The 23,686-nt window shown below is 53.3% G+C and overlaps 1 protein-coding gene across 1 annotated transcript in view; it reads left to right on the top strand.

Moving 5' to 3' along the window:
* The window catches only part of CRISPLD2 (cysteine rich secretory protein LCCL domain containing 2), a 62,389-nt gene extending 43,932 nt beyond the window's left edge, over positions 1-18,457 (top strand). Inside the window, exons 14-15 of the mRNA XM_026494667.4 lie at positions 5,279-5,412; positions 15,982-18,457. Coding sequence (XP_026350452.1) covers positions 5,279-5,412; positions 15,982-16,036 — 189 coding nt within the window. The 3' untranslated portion in view covers positions 16,037-18,457. The remainder of the gene's footprint in view (positions 1-5,278; positions 5,413-15,981) is intronic.
* Positions 18,458-23,686: the final 5,229 nt, after the last annotated feature.

Raw genomic sequence — 23,686 nt, 5'->3', positions numbered from 1 at the left:
GTCCCCATCTTATAGAAAAGCAAAGCGAGGCTTAGAATAACCTGCCCCCAAATCACACAGCTAATACACAGGCAAGGTGAGATGCCACGAGGTTATGTCTTACTTTAGGTTCTGTTCTTTCCCTACCCTATCCTGCCTTGCTTGAATTACCTGCACCCATAATTATACTGATATGAATGGGCATGGGAGTGAAGACCTGGATGTAGTCTTTAACTTGTTAACTAGGGTTTTGAGCTTTTGGAACCACAGTGCTTGCACAGGACTTGGCACATAATGATCGTTCAATTAATGTCTGTTGAAGGAATAAATAAATGTAGATACTACATTAGTTAATGTTTAAATATTAAGCTCTTCCAAAAATAAAAGAAGGAAGGAGAAAGAAAGAGAAGAAGAGAGGGGAGACAGGGAGAGGAGAGGGGAGGAGTAAGGAGAGAAGGAAGGGAGTTCTGTCCATCTCAGAGGTTCTTTTCTGGCCTTGGTATCTAGGTCACTCTGTATTCTGGGAAATGACGATGGCTTTTGGAAAATGTCTGTTTAGCTAAGAGATTTATTTTGGGAGAGTTGTCTCCAGATCTTCGAAGGGCCTAATAGTGCTGCCATTCCTGCCTGCTCACGGGGAGTGCATTACTCGGCAGCCCCCTCCCTTCGTGGTGAGCTGCAGGCAGGAGAAGCAGCAGCGTGTAGCCCAAAGAGCAAAGTCTGGGTCCCAAGATGCGAGTCGAAGACCCGGTTGTGTGATTGTGGGTGAGCCTTTCTCCTACTCTGAGCCTCGGTTTTCTTATCTGTCCTCCGTGTCTCCCTCGGCGGCTGGATAAGTTCTCACACTTGGGCACACATCAGAATCCCCCAGAGGGCTCGTTCAAACAGATTTCTGGGCCCCACCCCAGCCTTTCTGACTCAGTGAGTCTGGAGTCGAGCCAGAGAATCTGCATTTCTAACAAGTTCCCAGATGATGTTGATGCTGCTGTTCCGGGACGACAGTCCCTTGAGCGTTTCCGATAATGGTGACAGTGACAGTGATGATTGTGGTGGTGCCGCTTGTCTTACTAACTAGCATCTGAGCGCTGCCTGCAGCAAGCCTGCGTTCAACCCCTGAGTTTGTTGCGTCTTCCAGATATAGTGCTCGTAGGCCCTTACTGTCCCATGAGGAATAGTGGGCAGCTTTCTGGCTCGGGGCCGGGGGGCAGTCCTGGCTCTGCTGTTAGCCAGCTGAATGATTTGGGGCAAGTCATTTAACCTCCCAGAACCTCGTTCTACTCATTTGCTAAGAGAGGATAATAATACCTGCCTCTCAGGGTTATTGAGAGATTTCTCCATCACTGCACGGGAAACCCATAGAACAGCGCCTGTCTTGGTAAATGCTCGAAAGTGTTACCTATGATGACCCCCCCTTTGTATTGAGAAAGTGGGGGCTTTTGGGGTTAAAACACATCATTCAAGGCCGCCTAGCAGACAAGTGGTGGAGGCAGGATGGGCTCCAGCCTCTCTCAGACCAGATTTCTGCTGTTGACAGCTGTTAATAAATCCATGTTGCTCAGGCCCTAAGAAGAGAAAGTGGACCACCTGTATCTTTGTGGAAGCTTGCTTCATGGGAGGAGACCTGTCAGAGGCAGGGAGAGGAAGGGAGAGGCAGGGAAGACAGGGTTTGCCCAACGTTGCGGTTGCTTGAAAGAGGCGTGTGTTGATAATGGACGATAGCCGTGCCGATATCCTGAGAACGATCTGGCTGTCTGTGTGAGGTTTTCATACTCACGGCCCACAGCTTGATGTTATCACAGAAAACTTCTGTACCACCGGCGTCCAGAAATCCTCCGGGGACCGGAGGCAAAGGACTGTCCCAGAAGGCGCAAAACCAGAGCGCACCACTGCTTGGCGGCGTTTAGTCCGGAGACTGCGCCTCCCGGGCGGGGCCTGCAGGAAACGGGCTCGGGTCCCTCTGGGTGCTGCGGCCAAAGTGGCCCCAGGCCTCACGTCTGGTTAACTCGGTCAGCGGAGTGAGCAGTAGCCGGAGAGACAGAAGAGAAGCCTGCCGGTGAGAACAGCAAGCACGCTGGTGCTCGCACAGCTCGCCGCCCCAACAGTGCGTTTAGAGGAATCCTGAGGTCTCCCTGTCTCTCTCGGAGGTGGCTGCAGCTGCGTCACTTCCTAATCTTTGGGGGGCACAAACCCTTTGGAGAACTGGAAACTTACAGATCCTTTTTCTGGGGGGATAATTAAAAGGCTTCTTTGTGCAGACAAGGTGACCAGCTGTCCCTGCTTCCCTGGGGTTTCCCACATTTGGCTCTGCAATCAGGGAAGTTCTGGTTGACCTGTAACTTTGGGGCCCCCAAGACCGCCAGAGCCAACTTCGCTAAGCAGCCCTCTCCTCGTCCGTTTGTTTGTTGAAGGAGAAAAGATGTGTGGGCACAGGGTCACACCTGGCCTTCCGTGACTCCAGCGACTCAGTCCCGGAAAGCACGCCCTCCCGTTCTCAAGTCCCCAGTGTGAGCGTTCGCTTGGGCTCTCAGGCTCTGCCCTTCCCACAGCACGATGCCCTTCCAGGGGCCCGGCAGGGAGGCCTCTGCTGCTGAGAAGCAGATTTCTTCTGATGCGAAACCAGCAGCTTCTCGGGCAGGACCTGGTTTTGAAGGAAGGGGGCAGGAAATCACCACCTGGAGGGGGTCCCTGAGAGGGACTGCCCGGGGCTCCCAACGTGTGAGATTTCAAATCGGGATTTCCAAAGAGCCCACTTGAATCCTTTCCCTCCTGTCTGGTGTTAAGAACCTGCTCGATGGGTTGCTTGTCCCATTCAAAGGGCAGTTTGGCGTGTGGACTCGATGCCCCGTGGAAGCAGAATCCTACACAATTCTTCTTCACCAGCCTACTCTCTTCACAAAGGAGGTCCCGGCTGGGCTAACCAGTGGTTGGGATCTGAGTCACCCCACAGGTGATTATGGGGTCCCAGGAACTGTACAAACAGTTGGCCTTGGAGAGACAGCCAAGCCCAGGCCGCCTGCTCCTGCTGAGTGACCATCACCTGGTGGTGTTTGCAACCTTGGGGTCATGGTCCACGGTGGCCTCGCCTCCACTCCCTGCACAAAGCACTGTCCCCCGTCCACCCTCGACACACACGGAGTCTGCAGGCTGAGCCCTGCGGACGGTCACAGTCGCAGTCACTAGGTCATGCATGAAGGCAGGACTGGAGTCAGTCCTTCTGCCCTGCACACGTCGGTCTGACTTGAGGTTGTCAGTGTGCTGAGCTGGACTGGGCAGCTGGCTCCATCAGCCTGGCTGCACATGTTCTCGACGTCTCGGGGGCCATTCTCCTGCTGACTCTGGTTGCTGAATATTTGGAAGTCGTCACACTTACGGGACCAAATCAATGGAACATTCTGGTCATAAGGCAGGGATCAGAAGCTGTATGGGTCTCTTACAGCTGCTGTAATAACGACCACGGACTGAGTCACTTCATGGGCTTGCTCTCTCATGGTCTGGAGCTCACAAGCCCAGCACAGCCCCCCCAGGCACAGGTCAGGCTCTTGGCAGAGCTTTGTTCCTTCTGGAGGACCCCCCAAGGAGCACCTGTGTTTTCGCGCCTTTCCCACTTTCCAGAAGCCGCCCACAGTCCCTATTTGCGGCCCCCCTCCGTCTGCAAAGCCAGCGCGGGGGCACCGTCTCTCTGCCTCTGCCCCTCCCACCTCCCTCTCAGAAGGGCCCTTGTGATGACTCTGGGCTCGTCTCCTCCTCAGAGTCCTGACCTCGGTCCCTTCTGCGGCGTCCTTTGGCCACGTGAGCTCACGCAGTCACGGGCTCGGAAGTGGGGATGTGGACGTCTTCGGAGCTGTGACTCTGCTGGGCACAGAAGCACAGACTCTGCCCTCAGCCGGGCCTTGGCTGGAATCTCTGCTAAGCCGCTGTCTGCGCGGCCCTGGCCACGTTCTTGAATCTCACCAAACCCACGCATTCTGGCCGGTGGAATGGGAATGGCGGTACTGACCCATCCTGTTGGAGGAAGAAGGGAGATCCCCAGCCAGAGGCGGTCAGCCCAGAGCCTGGCGCTGAAGAAGCTCAGAGCCAGCGTTAGGTCTGCCCACGGGGAAGGAGGCTGCTGACCCTGCACGCGGATCGGCGCGGCCCGTGTATGCAGCCCCGGCCGTTTGGGACAATTGCCTGACCAGTGTTTAAATTGCTGAATCCGGGCTTCCCCCACAGGGGGCTGGGCACCCTCACCATGTAAAGATGGGTTGCGGTGAAGACCGACACCCCCTGCCAAGGCCAGGGCTGGATTTTCACCCCAGGCTGGATGACAGGATCCTAGAAGTGGCAGGAGAGGGTCACCCGCATGGTGCTTCACCTTGAGTGTGCCTCGAATCACCTAGCCCTCATCGGGGGCGACTCTGAGTCAGCCGATCAGGGCGAGTAAGGACCAGCCACCCCGCCCCTGAATGAATCTCCCCAGTTTAAGAAATGGTGATTAATTAGTCTCAGACATTCCACCCTGAGGATCATTTTTCTGCTGGATAAGTAAAGACCCCAGTGAAAATTTAACTCAAGGGTTTATTACCCAGGAATTAGACTACTTGACAACTTTGGAAAACAGCACACCCTGCCCCTCCTTGAAAGCCAGTGGCTCCCTTGGCCCCTAGGATAAGCCTAAACTCCCCCCATGGTCCTCACAGCCCCCACGGGATAGACTCCGTTCACCTCTCCCTTCTGTCCCACCACACTCCACCTGACTCTCTATTCCAGCCACCCTGGCCCTCTTTCTGTTCCTGGAACATGACAAGTTCACTTGTACCCCAGGGCCTTTGCATAGGCCATCCCCTCTGCCTGGGATGCTCTTCCCAGAGATACTCCTAGGCGGTGGCCCATTGCTTTTCGTCATCCAAATCTAAGCTCAAATGTCACCCCAAGAGCAGTCTTCCTGGATTAACTCTTCTAAGAGTGTCTCCACCCAGTCATTTTATCTCAAGAGTTGGTTTTATTTTCTTCACAGGCAGAATTGCTTTTCTGTGTATTTGTTTCCTTGTCAGGCTCCCTCACCTACACGACGGCAGAGTCTGTGTCCTGTTCCCTGCTGACTTTTCCCGCATGTAGCACAGTGCCTGGCACCCAGTAGGCGCTCAGAAAATACTTGCTGAATGAATGAATGCGTGAACGAATGAGGGAGGCCAGGTGTCTCTGGAGAGACCCTTAAGGAATCAAGGGGGATGGGTGTTTCCTAGGGGTAACTTGATCGACACCCCACCCCGTGCAACCAGGCACCAAGTACTGATCAGGGCTCTCCTCGCACTTTCAGAGTTCAAGCATCTGCAAGACGGCCGTGCACGCAGGAGTCATCCAGAACGAGAGCGGGGGTTACGTGGACGTGATGCCCGTGGATAAGAAGAAGATCTACGTGGGCTCACTCAGGAACGGAGTCCAGTCTGTAAGGTAGGACTGCGTTCGGCTTGTGACACCCAAGGCCCTCCAAGGGTGCCCCTGGAGCACCTGGGAGGGAAGCCAGTGACCTTGACCTTGGGAGTAGAACTCGGGCAGGCTTGTGCTCATTCTCACCAGAATACCCAAGACGAGCCTCTTCTTTTCTTTTCTGTTTTAAAAATAAGAACTTTTTTCTATGACAATGTTTTTGTAGGTTTAGAAGCATCCCATAAGCCCCCCTAAAAAAAACCAATCCTCCGTAAGCTGTCACCTGGGGAGTTACCGTGAGACTTGGGGTGTATCTCCCTCTGGTCCTTTTACTTTGCATGTATGCAAAGAAGACAGATGGGATCAAATTACAGTAGCGTAGCGGTTCTCTGTAGCTAATGACAGTACAGTTGCGTCCATTATGGAAGTGAGAGCAGAGGGTCTGGGGCCCAACAGACTAAGCTCTGCTTCTCAGCAGCTCTGTGCCCGTGAGGCAGCCGCCTGAGTCCTTGTGCCTCTGTTCTCACCTGTGATATGGGCACAGCATTGGTGTCGCCTCACAGATTGCTGGGGGATTAATCCAGCGGCTGTCACGTAGCTGAGAGCAATAGGCCCTCCGTAGAGCGGAGCTCAGTACTCTGCATTTTCACTGACTAGATCGTCAAGGCTGCTCCTAAATCCACCCCCAGGTCCCTGCTGGTGACCCCCACAGTCGCATCGGGCGAGCCCACCGCACCTCGCTTCCTGGTTGGCCAGCCCAGCACTTTTCTATCCTGGGGGGCGATCGTCCCCATGATGACCCTCCTCACGGGGGAATGTCTGCACATGCCAAAGCTTGTTTCCAGAAATCCCTGGAACTGACATTCCTAGATCTAAGACCGTGCAAACATCTGAGGCTTCGGGAATGCCTTTCCAGAATGTTCTTCAGAAGGGGCCCTAGGGCGGCCTCAGGCTGCCAGCTCATCTTCCGGCACATGCTGTTCACCTTTGCCTGTGTCCCTGTTGTCCGTGGAAGCGCGTCACAACCCTCGCAGCCCAGGGGCCCAGGCCCCAGTCCCCCCGTGACCTCACACAAGGCACCAGCCTTTCCCGAGCCTCAGTTCCTATATCTGTGAAATGGGTCTGATGCCTTGCCTTCCCCTGGGCAGATCCCTGTTGGGGGTGTATTTGTTCCTAGGGCTGCTGGGGTGAGGTACACAGACGGCGGGGGGCCTATACCGCAGATGTTTATTTCCTCGCAGTGCTGGAGGCTGGAAGTCCCAGATCAAGGCGTGGGCTGGGGGGCCTCCCTCCTGAGGTCCCTGTTCTGGGTGTGTAGACGGCCGCCTTCTCCCCATGTCCTGACACGGCCTTCCCTCTGTGCGCATCTGTGTCCTAACCCGTTGTTCTAACACTGGTCAGACTGGATCGGGGTCCACACTCGTGACCTCATTTCTAACTTCACTATCCCTTCAGAGACCCTCTCCAAAGACAGTCCCATTCTGAGGCGTTGGGGGTTGGGACTCAAACATGGGAATGGGGTCGGGGGGACACAATTGAGCTGAGAGGGGTGTGCCGAAATTTTATATTTGAGGGGTCTTCTTTCGAAAAGGAACATAAAATCAAGAACACAAAACGTGCCAGGCCCCCGGACGCTTAGGCTTTCGTGGCCCCCCCATCCTCCCCGGCTGCCTGGGGGCGTCAGGACGGCGCCTCTCATGGAGACGCTGTGGAATGGCGCGCAGATCCCCCCAGGGGCCGCATGGGACCTCTGCCCTGAGCCCTGACGCTGCGGCGAACGGTTTCTGCGTCTTCTCCTTCAGCGTGGGCAACCTTTGTTTGGGAAAAGCTTAATGAAGGGAAATTCCATTGATTTAATGGGAGGGAAACGAGGCAGCTGATTAGGTGGAATTTCCTGGCCAGGCTGGAAAGAAGTCCCAGGACACCACTCTGTTGAGCTCTCTGTGCCCCTCGCGGAGGAAACGGTCTTGCTGAGAAGCGTGGTGGGCCGGCCTCTGTGCTCGCTCCCCAGCTCATCCCCGAGGACATCTCAGCCGTTCCCCGAGGGCAGCCACGCGGCTTACTGTGTGGCCCCCGCAGGTGTGTGTCCGAGACAGGTCCCCAAAGTGGCTTCTTTCCCACTGTCACCCTCCCCGCCCCCCGAGACCCGTCGTTCTTTCTGTCTCCCTGAGGGGCCCGCCCGGAATCGCCATCATCATCATAAATATCTTCCAGGCAGGCTTTCCTGGGTCTAGGAGTGGCTGCTGCCCTCTGCACCGTTCAGAAAGGGTCTGGGGAGTCTCTGCAGCATCTCCAGAGTTGGGACCCTGCTTCCCTTCCTCCTTGGACTTGCTCTCTTGTGACTCAGTTTCCCCACCTATAAAGGGGAAGGTGGTAACACGTACCCCCTGGGGTAGCGGTAAGGCGGTGGGTTTCAGACCGGCCCCCACAGACCAGGAGAATCCAGATCGGCGGGGAGCTTGCTAGAAAAGCAGATTCTCGGGCCCTCCCCAGACCTGCGGAGTCGGAAGCTCAGGGACTGGGCTCTGCGATCTGCGTGAACACGACTCACAGGGGTCCTGGTGCACGTGGGACGATGACGTGAGGGTGTCGCATCCCTGGCACACGCAGGCACTGTGTGGGAATCTGATACTTTGCGATTCAGGCTTATTCTTATGGGGTGTCAGCGCCCATCGGCGGTGACAGAGTCCACCCTGCACACGCAGAACAGAGAGGCTAGACCAGGAGGGCACGGGGGTCCGATGGCATTTGGGACCCTGCTCCCCTGCTCGCCCCTGGGTGTCCTTGGGCAGGCAGTGTCCCCAAGCTTCACTCCCTCCTCTGTCACGCGGTTGCCGTGAGGATCACTGCGATGGTGTGTGCCACGCACTTCCCCACGGCTCACTGTAGGTGCCCGATGAATCCGGGCCCTCGTGGCTACGATATCACTTATAAGGTCCATCACACACCTCAAGGCGCCGTGGGTCTTGCACACAAGGCCAAACAACCTGCATGTAAGAGCCTCTGTGGATTGTCTTTCGGGACAAGGGGGAAAGCACTTTGCAGGAGCTCACGCTTTCATCCTTGCAGCCGTCCTTCCAATGCTCACTCACCCATCAGGGCTCATACGTGTGGCGAGCCCGCGCAATGTGCCAGGCACGCGGACCCAGCAGGGAACACGCAGCCTGATCTCCACCCATGTGGGGCGTGTCATCCAGTGGGGGCAGAGATGACAAGAGAAATGACCACTGCAGCCATAGGGCCCCGGGCATCACCGGGAGGGAGGTGCAGGCAGCCGAGCACATGAGACAGGGCCCCCTCTCACGGTCTGGAGGCTCCTCGGAGACATGGCTCCAGCCATGCCCCACCCACCCCTTGTTTAGGTGGGACCTCAGCAGCCCAGTGCACAGGGACCAGGACGGAGACATCTCCCCGGAGTCTGTTCCCATTAGGGGCTGTGGGAACCAAGCCTGGGGCTGGAGGGTGGCTCTGTCCCCCACGTCTGCTGGTACCCAAGTGGGCCCAGTCGGTCCCAAGGGAGTTGTGGATGTGGGACGCTCCCAGACCTGTGCACAGCAAACTCATTCTAAATTTAGGGAATCCTGCAAGCAAGCAAGCAAGCAGACAAAAGCCTTCTGAGCAGAATTCTCAGCACATGGGCCAAAAGTCAGTTCTGCTGTGGAGTGGCTTTGGGTTAACAGTGGTCTTTTTCTGGAAGAGGATTTCCTGAGGGTTTTGAAAGACGAGGGGATGCTGTGGGAGGACAGGAATCTTCTGTCTCACACACATGCCCGCAAAGGATAGCAGAGGAAAGGAAAGGTGTCAGGAAGAGCTTTTGACGCTGGGACCGGGGTTTGCCGGAGTGTTCTCGTAAAGAAGCTCGACATCTGGATGAATATTGGTTCAGGAATTTTTCCTAGACCAGGGGCATTTTTTAAAGACCGATTGCACAAGGAGATTGGGAAATGTACCATGATGACAGATAGCATTCTCGGTCACTTGGTTTTAGCAAACGTAACCCATGGTAGATGGTATCTATGTGGATGGACTTTCATCTGAAAGTGAACTATTCGTGTCGTGTTTGTGGGGCAGCTTCTGTGTGCCAGGGAGTGACCTCCTGGGGCACGTCCAGCACACACTTAACTGTGAGCCACACGGGATTCTAAAGTTTCTAGTAGACACAGTAACAAGTAAGAAAAAGGGAAAATTTAGAATATATTTGATTGAATTCAGTGTGGATTGAAATATTATCATTTTAATGCGTATTAATAGAAAGTTACTGATAAGAAACACGCTTTCATTTTTTTATAAATAAGGTCTTGGAGACCTAGTGTGTATGGTGCACACGCAGCCCCTCTCAGGTTGGGCGAGTCCCAGCTCAGGTGCCCAAGCAGCCACCGTGCCGGCTTGGCTGCTGTGTCGGGCAGCCCAGCTCTGGGGCTCCTAAGGGCTGGGGTCTGAAAATCTCTCCGTGTGTCGAGAGACTCCGAGAAGCAGAAACGATTAGGCTGTTGTGTCCGGATGTCATGAGCTCTGCCCCCTCCCCCGAGCCGGCTGGACCAAGGCTGGGCATCAGGTCCCCTCTGCTGTGCAAATGGGTGGGTTTCCCCCTCCCCACCCTCTAAGGTCTGTACACACAGTAGCTCATCGAATCCCCCCAACAGCCCCATGAGGTGAGGACCCCGGTTAGCCCCACTGCATCAGTAAGGAAAGGGAGGCACAGAGGGGTAAGTGACTTGTTCAAGGTCACCCGGCCAGCAAGCCACAGAGCCTTGACTGGATCCAGGCTGCCTAGCCCAGCACCCATGCTCTTCACCAGCACACGTGACTCCCCACCACAGGAGGTCCCCGAGCCTGGGGCCAGGCCCTGCCCAGGAGGAGCCGGGGTAGGCTTCAGTGTGAGGGTGCCTCGTGTCTATCTTTAAAAGCATTTATTACAAAAGAAATACATACTTATTATTTAAATACTAATTCTAGGAAGTAGAAAGTAAGAGTCCCCCACAAGCCCTTTCAACGGGGTTTGGGCTTTTGTGGGGATAGTGCATTCATCACTGAGCGTGGACCCACCCCGTGCCCGGCACGCCGTCCTTTCCCTGAGGGGAGAACGGGGTTTAAAGTGCATAGGAAGGGCGATGTTTGCAGCTCAGGGCCATCGAGCTCCTGCTGAGTACAAGCGCCAGCCTAGACAGCATGCAAACACCTGTACGCACGTACGTATCAGCATGTGTCGATACGTATATGGACACGGATACATAAAGACGATATTTCTTTTTATTTTTTTAAAAATTTATTTGTCAGAGAGAGAGAAAGCACAAGCAAAGGGAGAGACAGGGAGAGGGAGAAGCAGATTCCCTGCTGAGCAGAGAGCCACATGCAGGGCTCCATCCCCGGACCCTGCAATCATGACCTGAGCCGAAGGCAGACGCTTAACCGACTGAGCCACCCATGCGCCCCTAGAAATGGTATTTCTTAATAATAAGAAAGAAATCGCACCCTGGAAGAGCCAGGGCGGCAGTCAAGTGTGCCTTTCCTGCAGTCATTTGACGCTGGGTTCCGTGACTCCATGGAGTGAGCCACCGGCTCGTGGGCAAGCCCGCAGTCCCTCCCGGGACAGGCCGCCCGTACTGGGAGCTGCTGTATGTGCTGTCATTGCGGTCTGTGCGGCCTGGCGCCAAGTGGCCGTCGGCCCCTCCCTCAGTGATCTTCGCCGGCAGCTTCAGGATGGAGTCCAGTGTTGGCGATGCCTTGTGGGCCTGCGACCTCCCCCTCCCACCGGGACCTGGGGTGGGCCAGTGTCGCCCTCAGAGATGGTGCAACCACAGCCCGACTGCTCAGGATGATGGTTAGGGGCTTGGACACACCGGGGTCCGCATCTGGAACAGGGGTTCGATTTGGGGCAAATCGCGTCATCGCTCAGAGACTTGGTTCCCTTTCTGTAAGCAGCGAGAACTTAGAGATCTCGTGGGGTGGCCTCGAGGGGTGCATGGGGTGAGGTGATGTAAGGACCTAGGTGGCATCTGGCAGGCAGGAGGGGTGAGCAGAGATGCCGGCTCCCAGGGGTGCATTCCTGCCGAGGGCAAGGGGAGTGGCCGGCAGAAGGCCGCGAACCCCTCGCCAGGGCTGAGACGCTGCAGACATTGGACGTTTCCCGGAGAGCCCTCGTCACAGCTCAGCCCCAACCGATGAGCTCCCTGCGCTCCGTGTGCTCCAGTCAGCTGGACGGGCCCCCGGAGGCTTCCCGGCCGTTGCAGGCTCCCCCCAGCTCTGCAAGGGACTCTTGTGTGGGCTCTCGCTTCCTCCCTCCCTCCCTTCCTTCCTTTTCTTCTTTTTAAAATTAGAGAAACCTCAAGAAATAATTTTAATTTTAAAATAATTTTAATTTTAAAATAATTTTAAGAAATTCGTCTTAAGAGATTAAAATCTTAATTTTAAGAAATTTTAAGAAAATAATTTTAAGAGATTACTATCACTGAAAATCCCACACCCGGTGCAAACATTCTGGTGCGTTTCCTTCCAGATTTTTTTCTGTTCACAAACACCTTTCTTGTTTACCTAAAAGGGACCAGACTCCCTGTATTGTTAGGTTAACTGCCTCTTTCAGTCAGTAACCGCTTGGATGTGATCCCAAGCCCCGTCCCATGTAGCCACCCATGATTTCAGTGGCTGCACCCTTTACCCTTGTGTGGACAGACCACCCCTCGACAGACATCTGGGCTGTTTCCTTTCGCTTTGGTGTGATAAACAATACAGCAGAGAACATCTTTGCACAAGCCCGTGTACTTTCCCGGAAGTTTCTTAAGATAACTTCCTTTTAGTGGATTGGTCACCGTGCCAGACCACCTCTCTCCGCAGGTCAGCGCGTCTCGCTCGGGGTTAGGTCTGCCCCCAGTGGCTTCCTTGGTGTCAAGAATGAAAGCGCCTCCCCTCACCACGCAAAGTCACAGCTGATGCAACCCTTGCCCATCCCTCCACCCTCTCGATGCCTTGTTCCTCCTCGTGACCCTTCACTCGCTGGCCTCTCCATTCCGGGGCCGCACTGAGACCAGGGCCTTTGTACCCATTGTCACCTGACCCTGAATCCACTTCCCCCCCCCCCCAGCTGCCATGTTTCCTGTGGGTCCCCTTGTCATTCAGCCTGACACAGCTGCTGCCTCCCCACACTGCTCAGTCCCATGACTCTGCATGGGACTCTGAGGGACTCTGCATCCCTCACCCCTGCCCTGCTCCGGTCCCATGACTCTGCATCCCTCACCTCCGCCCTACTCCGGTCCCATTTCCCTGTGCGATTTTACTCCCAGGACCCGTCACTCTCTGAGATCTCATACTCACGTTTGGCTGTTACCGCCCACCCCCAGTCTAAGGTCCGTGAAAGCAAGGACCTTATCAGTTCTGTTAACCCCATCCCCAATGTGCAGCCCAGGGCTGGGCACATAGTAGGTGTTCAGCTGCACACCGGCTGAATGACAGACAAATTGCTGAGTTCAGAAATTTGTTCAGAACTCACTGAGGGATTTTTTTCAATTCTATGAAAATTATTTAAACCATTTATTAAAATGGTTCAATGCATTTTATAAAAATTGCCCAGAAATGCTGTGCCAACTGGCACTCCCTTCCTCTGTGTGTGGGAGTTACAACTAAGCCAGGAGAGAATCGGGATCGGAGGGCAAGGTTTAGGAATGGAGGGTGGGAAGGCTAGCTTACAATGTACCAGTCACACCCACTCTTCATCAAACACGCACAGCCGCCAACTCAGCCGGCAGGACTGGGGCTCGGTTGGCATTTGAGGCACAGACGAATGGGGGCCCACCCAAAGGCTTTTTTGAGTGGCCCAAACCCGGAGGAATTCTCCGCCTGAGACAGTGGATGAGCCCGACAGCGGTCACCTCGACACCCCGGGCACATCAGCACGCTGGTCTGATGTGTTAAGAAATACACCCCCCCCCCCTCCAGCAGGGTCTGCTTTTGCCTCCGAGGTAGATGGGCTGCTCAGGGGGGATTGGTAGTCCAGGCAAGGCGTCCAGGAACCTTGGGGCACTTGTCCGGACAACAGCCTGAATGGCCCTCTTGTCCCTGGGCTGTTTGGGGCCCTGTCATGGGGAGAAACCACTGCCTCATCTATAGAATTCACGGCAGTAAGTCAAAGACACAAACCTTGCTGTTTTCCCCAGAGTGGCTTGCCCACCATGAGGAATAGGCGAGAACCTTGCGGCTCTGGGTGGTTCTCCCAGACTGTTCATTTGGGCAGAAAATCTGGGGAAATCTTGCAGCCCAGAGGCCTGAGGAGGGCCCTGGAACCTGAGCTTTCCAGAAACCAGCAGGGCAGCCGGGGTAACCCCAGCCCCGGCACGGCCACTCTCTCCGTCCGCAGTCTGGTGGGGAGCTGCTGGCATGGAGGCTGGCGGCCCAGCATTCTGCTCTGTCTGGACTCCTGGCTTTTGCTCACAGCCCCATCTCGCCAAGTGCTCCCATCTGATACACGTTTCAAAAGTTCAGTCCCAGGGTAGCCAAAAGCACAGAGCTGCCATGGGGAGAGGGGAAAACAACCAGGAATTCCAAGCAGCCTGCTTCCCGAGGATTGCTGCCCTCACCAAGCAGTCTGAGAGGGCAAAGGCCATCTGTCTGGTCTGGCACTTTCCGCTGCAGGAGAGACTCTACAGGAATCATGCTTAAATCACGGCTCGGCTGTTAATCTTATGCTCAAACTCATTCGTAATGAGCAAAATGCAAGTTAAAACTCTGTGTGGCTGCCATGCCCTACTTTTGAATGGCTGAGCACCAAAAGCTGGATACCACGCTGGGCTGGCGAGCTTGTGAGCCGGACCGGCTGCCTCACACGTTGTTGATAGGACTTGTGAATTGGTGGAGCCCTCGCTCAGGGCAGTCTGGCAAGCTGCGACCCAGCCACTCCACCCCTCGGAGCTGACCCGCAGGTGCTCTCGTACGAGTGCAGAAAGTCCCGAGGACGAGGCTGGGCTCCGTAGCATCGTTGGCATGGAGCCGCTAGAGCTCCGTGCGTGGGACCCAGTTAGCTCTGGTGGGACACATTAATGCAATAGGGTACTGTGCCACGAAATACAAAGCACGGGGAAGCTCTTCGTCCACAGCAGCGCACCGCAAGCCGTCGCCTCGCAGCAGGGGCTGGCGAGGACACGGAGCCCTCGCAAGCCCCTCACGTGCTGCCGGTGGGGCAGTAAGATGGGGCAGCTGCTTTGGAAAACGGTTTGGCAGCTTTTTTAAAAAGGCGAGCATACATTTCACACATGGACCCAGCATTGCCACTATTTATCCAAAAGAAAAACGTGTCCATGTAAGCCTGTGCCCGCAAACGTTCCCAGCAGCATTTTTCACAGATGCCCAAAGTGGAGAGACCCTACGTACCTGTCAGCTGGGGGATGGGGAAAGAAAACGTGGCCTATCCCTATGATGGACGATCATCCAGCCATAAAAAGGAGGGAAGTACGGAGAGCCCCACCACGTGGGGTGAGCCTCAGAACCACCGTGCTGAGCGGAAGCCAGGCTCACAGGCCACGTAGCGTGTGATCCCACTCACGTGAGATGCCCAGGACGGACACATCTGCAGACAGAAGGTGCCGGGGCCAGTGGGAAGGGAACTGATTAAAACTGGGCATGAACGATGTTTTGGGGTGATAATGATCACCTAAAACTGGTTTGCAGAGGTGATTGAACAACCCTATAAAGTCACTAAACATCACTGAATCATACACGTAAAACAGGGTGAATTTCATGGCATGTAGAGCTGGGGTTTCTTAATTTTTACGTATTTATGTATGTATATATTTAGAGAGTGCACACACGTGGGGGCGGAGGGGCAGAGGGCGCGAGAAAGAGAATCTCATGCGACTCCATGCTGAGCGTGCAGCCTGATGCGGGACTTGATCCCACAACCCTGAGATCATGACCTGAGCCGAAATCAGGAGTCCATGGCTTAACCAGCTGAGCCACCCAGGCGCCCATCAGTAGAGCTGTTTTGTTTTTTTTTTTTTTTAAGCCTTCAGTTAGCTGGAGGATTTAACTCTGGCCTTGAGAAGGTGACTGTTACTAGCTGTGTGACCTTGGGTAGCTATGTGACCTTGGGTCAGTCCTTGCTGTCTACTGCCTCTGTTTTCTCACCTGCAAAACAAGGTCACTAACGGCACCCACCTCACGAAGAAGGTAAAAAGGCGTGTATACCGAGCTTTTGCACAGTGCTCCGCACGGCGTCCTGGCCTCATCGGCGTGCTCTGTTTCAGTAACCGCGGCTCAGCCAGATGGCCACCGTGGAGGGCGACGGGTGACAGCCAGCACCCGGGCAGAGGTCTCGGAGGGTACGCTCAGTTCAGACAGACTGGGGCCAGCGAATCCCGGAGTTCAAAGAAAAGAACTTCACTGCCTGACCTAGATTCAGACCCGACCCGTTCGCAAAGAGAATGGAATTTGCCAGCTGTTCCTGGCCCCAGGGCAGGAGCTGTGTTCCCTGCAGCTGCAGGGAAGGGCCCCCTGGCCTCGATTCTTCTGTCGCGGGGCTGGGGGCACCCTGCTCTCCCTTCCCAGAGCGAGTCTGTGTAGAAGGCCCTCCCCATCTTTGAGTAATGTGCCCCCTGTCTTCTTTTTCAGCTTGAAGACCCCTCGAGACGGAAAGGCCTTCCGAATCTTTGCCGTCAGGCAGTGAATTTCCAGTGCCGGGGAGAAGGGGGCATGCGTCTTCAAGAGGGCTTCGGGGTTTTGCTTTTTATTTTGATTTTGTCTTTGGGGGGGGTGGTTGGGCTGGGGATATAGAGAGGCAGGAAACTTCCTTTGAATGGCGTCCAGTGTCTCACCGTTTCTGCCTTTGTCTCGAACCACGTGGAGAAACAGCATCCTTGGGGTCCTGGCTGGACAGCTAGTGACTGGTCCTGCTGAGGCCGGGGGTCTCTATCTGCGTGCCCTCCTTGCACGGACAGTCACCAAGGTGTCGCGCCTCCCTGGGGCTCCTCCATGGGCGGGGAGAGGGGTCCAGGCCCGCAGAGATGGCCAGGAGGCATGCAGGGGCTGGAAGAGGCAGAGTGAGCGCCCGAAAGGCAAGTTCCAGGAGTGGAGTAGAAGGTGGTTATTTAAAAAACTGAAAACACAGTCCGTCCCTACCAATGGAGAAAAATGGGTTTCATGTTTGCTGGTCAGACACATGGGCTGGAACCAGGGGGCTCGGGGAGCGAGGCCCGGGCCCCGCCCTGGCACCCGCCGTCCTTGCCTGCCCCCCCCCCACCTCCCGCAGGCTGGTTCTGTAGACAGCAGTGCTGGTTTATTTAGAGTTCCACAGTAACTCCAGAGATTTATCTTGTCTTTGTCGTTCCCTTTGTCCACGTGGCCCGTCTGTTTGCTGCCGTGACCTTTGGTCTCCTTGAGGACAAATGAACCAGGATCCTTCCTTTGCCGCCTCCCCGCGCGGCTCCTGGCCCGGCCCAGACTGGTTTATGCAACCCCGGACCCGCCCAGGTCTTTGCTTTGCAGGCGGTTCTGTTTGCAACCCACTTTTTTTTTTTAAACTCTTAATGTCTGTTGGTTCCACTGAGGTGTCTACGAGCAGCCAAAGGAGGGCTATTTTGTTGCTGCTTTTAAAAAGCGACAATGAAATACGCAGAGTCCCCGTGCATCGGATGACCTAGTTTTTAGCAGTGGGAGGAATGGATTCCTGAGTACATTCCTCGCCCAGGTTAGCAGCTCTGGGAAGAGGAACAGTTTGTGGTTATGAAACCATCCTGCGGTGTAATAGCAAGAGATGGTAACACTCTAGAAGGATTTCTCTTCCTGTTTTTGTGGAACAAGTCTTGCCAAATGCTCCTCGGGCTCTGAGGAGCGCGGTGCTCTCTGGGTCCCACTTTATAAAAGTTCTTCAGGAGCCCAGACCAAAAAGCCGCAGTGAAATAAAATACCTTTTTGTAAATAGCATTGCTTTGCAGAAGGTAAAATCCCGCCCTCTGCCACCAGGCTGCCCGATCTGTCACTTTGGTGACTGCCGGGTTTACATTCGAATTTACCCTCCATTGAAATATGTCAAAGGCAAAGGAACTAGCAGACGGTTTAAAAAAACCAAACCAAACAAAGCAAAACTAAGACGGTCCGGACGAGGAAGTCTACCTGGGGAAGTAAGCTGGTGTGTTGTGGACAGCATCCCTCGTTCGTGCACACGCAGGAGGTCAATAGCTTCCCTCCTGCACCGTCAGGAATTGGGTAAGAGCAGTACGACCCTTAGCTCCACGCGGCTGAAATCAGCAGAGCATTGTGAGCTCGTAGTAATTCGTAGGTTTTGACGATTCAACCCCAAACGTCAGAGCACAAGAATTTGGTCAGCCTGTCAGTTATGTGTCTAGTTATAGCCCAAAGATCTGAGTACTTGGAAACTTCTGGATTCTAGGTGTTGTGTTGCTGGACGCTTGCTTCCTCAGCCTCTGCTCTGCCACCAGCCTTCTGTGGCCCGTGGCTTTGTTGGGACTGCAGGCCTGGGGTTTTTAGAATTCGTGACCGTCCAGGGGCTCTTCCCAGAAGCATCCTTCCCAAGCGAGAATCTGTAACGTCTGGTGTGAGCGGACCCCCTCGTTCGACTCGAGTCCCCCGGTTGCTGGCCGCTTCAGTAACCCGCCGGCCTAACGGGAGCGGCAGCCCTCGCCCGGAGCCGGGACTCTCTCTTCTCCGTACTCACCATCAACTTGCAACTGGAACCATTTTTCTTCTGAAAATGGAAACAAGGCCACAAAATCTAAGCCCCTATAATCAGAGACCACCTCTCATTTTGTGTGCTAGTAGGACCTGTCGTGCCGTCGGCACGCAACCCACATAGAAAGATGACAAATCAGGTGAGCGGTGTTTCTGGGTCTCCTGCCCCCAAAATGAAAAGTTCTCGCTTCCTGCAGATTTCTGCCCTATCATGTTCTGATTTTTTATGTTGTCTGTAGGCTCACTCAGCCCGCAGCTTACATGTGTGCTTTTTTCTATGAAAAATGATGTATTTTACTACTTCCTATGTACAAAAGTGTATTGTAAATTTTGTGTGTGTGCTTTGCATGAACAGGGACCACGTTGCTGTTGTTTCAATAAAACTGGTTTGATCTCTGAAGTGTTTCCATGACGTATCTTTTCTGGACAAATCTGAAGTTTGTGAAATAAAATATTTAAGATCTCCCTCGAAGGCTCTTCGCTGTTTTGTTTTCGGCACTTCTACTGGAAACGTCACACCGAGAAGGGGAGATGCTAACCGCTGCAGTATTTTCTGGAAACCTCCACCTGATAAGCAGGAAGAGATGAAGAGATGTCGCTTCAAGTGTGCAGACTACGTGTGGATGGGGTAGGGGCGGGGGTCTTATCAAAATACACATTCTGGGGGCGCCCGGGTGGCTCAGTCATTTGAGCATCTGACTCTTGATGTCAGCTCAGATCATGATCGCAGGGTCGTGAGCTGCAGCCCCGCGCCAGACTCTGTGCTGGGCGTGGAGTCTGCTTGAGATTCTGTCTCTCTCTCTGTCTCTCTCCCTCTTCCTCTGCCCCTCCCCTGCTCAACTCTCTCTCTCTCTCTCTTTAAAAAAAAAAGTGCAGATTCTGGTCCAGTGGCTCTGGGCTGGAGCCCTAGAGCCTGCATTTCTCACGAGCTCCTAGAGACGTGAGTGCTGCTGGTCCCCAAGAGCACACCGTGTGTGTCAGCTAGGGTTCTGCTCGGGCGCCCGCAACCAAGCACCTCACACCTGGCGGCTTCCACAACAGAGATTTCATTAGTCCCTCCAGTTCTGGAGTCTGGGAGTCCGAGATCAAGGTGGCAGCAGGGTTGGTCTCTCCCAAAGCCTCACTCCCCACTTGCGGACGACCACCTTCTCCCTGAGTCCTGGACTCTGGGCGAGCACCCCTAGTCCTACTGGGTCAAGGCCTCACCCTTATGACCCCATTTAACCTGAATCGGTTAACCCCTTAGAGGTCCCGTCTCCAAATACAGTCATGTTGGGAGTCAGGACTTCCACGTTGGAACTTGGGGCGCAGGAGACACCAGCCCCTTTTGGTGATTGCCGTCATGTGTCCCCATGTGTCCCAAAATGCTGTAGCTGTGGGGGGGTTTGGGTGACTTGGCTGATCTTTACGTCTCACTGTCAGTGCTTCTGCTTTGTGTTCTCAGCCCCCCCGTTTATGTTCTTTCCGTTGACGTTGGGGGTAGCTTTCCTCTGTAATGTGTAGATCTAGGCTTTGAAAACGTTGATTTAAAAATATTACATGAGCACTCGTGCAGCTGGATTGCAAAAATCATGGACATTGGATAATGACTGCTGTCTGGTGCATGCTGGTTTCTGACAAGTGCATGGTCAAGTCCACGGAAATGACCCTGTTGGCAGCTCCCCCTACAGGGCATTGGGGACCCTCCCCTGCCACCCCCACCCCAGATCTGCAGCCTCTTCCTCCTGTAGCTGGTTCTGTCCCTTTTATTTCACACACAATCTTTTTCCATCCTAGAGTGTCCATCTGGTTCTTTTCCTAATTTTCTAATTCTCCATGAAATTTTTCATTTATTTTGAAGATATTTTCCTTTATGACTTCAGCATAGATATGTCAGCTAATTCCTATCTGAGTCATTGTGGGATCACTCACCATGGATTGCCTTTTCTCTTGAGCAAGAGTTGGCACACATTTTCTTAAAGGACCCAACCAGGAAATATTTTAGGATTGTGAGCCGTAGCATCTCAGTCACGACGCCTCAGTTGTGTGGTTGTAGTGTGAATGCAGCCATAGGTAGGTGTAAGTGGATGACCATGAGTGTGGTCCAGTAAAACTTCTTCTTCTTCTTCTTTGTTTTTTTTAGAGAGAGAGTGCAAGTGGTGGGGGGTTGGGGGGGGGAGAGTAAGAATCTTAAGCAGGCTCCACAGCCAGCATGGAGCCCAACACAGGGCTTGATCTCATGACCCTGAGTTCATGTCCTGAGCTGAATCCAAGAGCTGGAGGCTTAACGAACAGAGCCACCCAGGCACCCATAAAATTTCATTTTTTAAAGCAGATGGCCAGCCTTCAAGGCATCGTTTGCTGATCCCTTCTCTTGAGTATGGACATTTTATTTTATTTTTTTTTAAAGATTTTATTTATTTATTTGACAGAGAGAGTTACAGCCAGCGGGAGAGGGAACACAAGCAGGGGGAGTGGGAGAGGAAGAAGCAGGCTCCTAGTGGAGAAGCCTGATGCGGGGCTCGATTCCAGAAGTCTGGGATCACACCCTGAGCCGAAGGCAGACGCTTAATGACTGTGCCACCCAGGAGCCCCAAGTATGGACATTTTAAAAACACTTTTTTGTATGTCTAGTAATTTCGGATTGTATCTTGGACATTGTGTTGATGCATCATGGAGACTAGATGGTTATGCTTTGAGCAGGAAATTTACTTGTCTGGACTCAAATTCTGAACACAGTGGCCAGCAGCTGAAGTCATTCGGGTTTGTTGGCCTTCGCTGCTCTGTGGGAGTCTGCTCTGTGCATGATCGGTTCAAGGGTCAGCGAGAGACTTGGACATTCCCCTCCTGCGGCTCTCTCCTTTCTGGAGCTTCCCCTCTCCTCTCTAGCTGCTATGTCCTCTGGGTCTTTAAGACTTCAGGCTCTTAGTAGACGTCTACTCAAACCTGCATGGTGCTGACTGCGCTGTCTTCATGCAAAAAGTTGAAGAATGTGTGAGACTCCTGCAGTGCTATCCTCTTTCCTCCAATATTGACTCCCACATTTCCAGCTGTCTGCTTCTCTCGATAAGCATCAGGGAGCTAGTTGTATTTTATATTTTTCCTGGGGATTATGGTCTCCATGTATAGAATGGTTGGTTGGGTTATAGCTGCTCCGCCATTACGGGAAGTAGAACCCTCTGAGTCTGTGACTTAGAAAAACAATGAAAGAAATAGCTTTCCCAGAGGTCTTGGCCAGTAAATCTCTACTTACACCCCATTGGTCTGGATTGGGTTCCACAGCCACTCCCAGCCATAAAGGAGTTTGGAGATACGTGTAATTTTTACTGTGCACATTGCAACTCTACCTGGAAAGGGGGTCTTACTGAGGGAGAAGGAGGGGAGGGGCCTTGAGCAGGCAAGGTGCAGCCCTCCTGGGAACTTATCACAGGTGCATTAATTTCCGGGGGCCACCGTAACAAATGACCACGAATCTGGTGGCTTAAACAACTGAAGGTTGTTCTTTCACAATTCTAGAGGCCATAAATCTGCACTCTGGGTGTTGGCAGGGCTGCACCCCCTCTCAAGGCTCTGGAGGAGAATCCTTCCTTGACTCTTCTGGTTCTAGTGGCTGCAGACATTCCTTGGCTTGTGAGCACATCCCTCCCATCTCTGCCCCATCTTCACATGGCTTTCTCCCAGTCACTGGATTTAGGGTCGCCCTAAACCCAGGATGAGTCCATCTCAAGGTCCTTAACTAATTGTATCTGCAAAAACCCTATTTCAAAATAAGATCACATTTTGGGATTCCAGGAGGTCATGAATTTAGGGGGATGCTATTCAACCCACTCCCAACAGGTAGAAACCTATATCCTGCAGGCTGAGTGACAGCAGCTTTTGGGCATCTTATCTCCCTGGACACCTTGCTGGTGGAGACACCGCTGCTCCCTCTTTGGGATTTTGCTCAAGCCCTTTTGCGGCTTTTCTCCATCAGAGCAGTGCTCCCGGGATTGCTGAGTGGTGTGGCTTCAGTGTTTTGTCTGTGCTCTATCCCCTTTTTCCTCTTCAGCTTCTCTTGGCTTGAACCTTTGATACGACACTTCTGAGGGGCAGGAGAGGAACCTGGAGCCAGCAGGTCTGGATGCAAATCCCGGCTCTACCACTTACAATCCGGGAGACCTTGAACAGGTTACTGAACCTTTCTGTACCTGTTTCCTCAAACGTAGAATGGGGATGATAATAGGGTTGTTCTGAGGCTCAGACATGTTAAAATCATTTTTAATTTTTTTTTTTAGATTTTGTTTATTTGATAGAGAGCACAAGCAGGGGGAGAGCAGCAGAGGGAGAGGGAGAAGCAGGTTCCCCGCTGAGCAGGGAGCCCCATATGGGGCTCGATCCCAGTACCCTGAGATCATGACCTGAGCCGAAGGCAGGTGCTTCACCGACTGAGCCGCCCAGGCACCCCTAACATCATTTTTTTAAAAAGCGTTTGGAAGCCTGGCACATAATTAAAGCTTTAACATGTTAGCTGTTACTGCAACTAATGGCATGATTTTAACAAATGTGCTGTGCTCTCCCAGGGCTTTTTCCCTCTAAAACCCTCCCCTGAACCTTCTGGCGGCGGCAGCCCCCACCCTGTCCTGGCTTCCACCTCAGTTAAGGGAGGCCCCAAAGGGACAGCAGGGACAAGAGGGTCCGTTTGGGCTTTACAGTGAATTTCAGACTTGCGGAAGAGTTTCAGAAATGTTACCAGTATTCCCAAATACCCTCCATTCGGGTTCCCCAGGCGTTAACTAGCATTTACCACATTTGCTGGATCCTTTTCTTTTCTCAATTATTAAAGAGGAAGTTGCGGACATGAGACCCTCTTTGCCTCTAAACATGTTTGTGTGTATTTCCTAAGAATAAGGGCTTTCTCTTGCTCAGAAGGAGAGATTTCCTTACATAAATCCTGGTAGATTTACCTCAGTTGGAAAATTAAAGTGGGTACATTCTGCCACCAAATCTACGGTTAGAGACCTTGCTCAGACTTCGCCCCCGTCCCAGGAACGTCCCCGCGGTAACAGCAGCTCTCAAATCACGAATCTCGTTCGGCCGCCATGTCTTTTTAGTGTCCTTGACTCGGGCAGGCACCTCCCTGTATCTTCACCTTTTGGGATGTTTTAAAGATCATTGGCCGAATATCTTGTAGAGCGTCCCTCAAATTGAGTTCGTCGGGTGTTTCTTCATTAGCAGACTCTGGTTAGACATTCGGGGCAGGAATCCCCCACACGTGATGCTGTCCCTGTCTCAGTGTGGGTCGCCGGAGGCACGCGTCTGTTCGTGCTGTTGCCGTTGATGTCAACTTTGACCACTTGGTAAAGGTGATGTCTGCCACATTTCTCTACCGCAAAGGTCTTTCTTTCTTTTTTTTTTTTGTAATAATTATCTTGGGGAGACCTATGTTGAGACTATGTAAATATCCCATTCCCCATGAAACTCTCACCCGTTAGTTTTCGCCTCCATTGATAATTCTTGCCTGAAAGAAGTATTCTGGGGTGGGTGTCAAACGGTAACTTTTCTGATGACGCTCAACCTTCCACTTTTATTAGTTGGTACAACCCTGGCGTGTCCGCTCTTCCTTTACTCACACACACGCTAATGTTGTATTTTGTGTTCTGTAAGTATGTTA

This window comes from Ursus arctos, unplaced genomic scaffold, assembly GCF_023065955.2.
Source record: "Ursus arctos isolate Adak ecotype North America unplaced genomic scaffold, UrsArc2.0 scaffold_19, whole genome shotgun sequence".
In the NCBI taxonomy this organism is placed as follows: Eukaryota; Metazoa; Chordata; class Mammalia; order Carnivora; family Ursidae; genus Ursus; species Ursus arctos.
The sequence above is the reverse complement of the archived record's forward strand: the minus strand, read 5'-3'. Positions and strand labels throughout refer to the sequence as shown.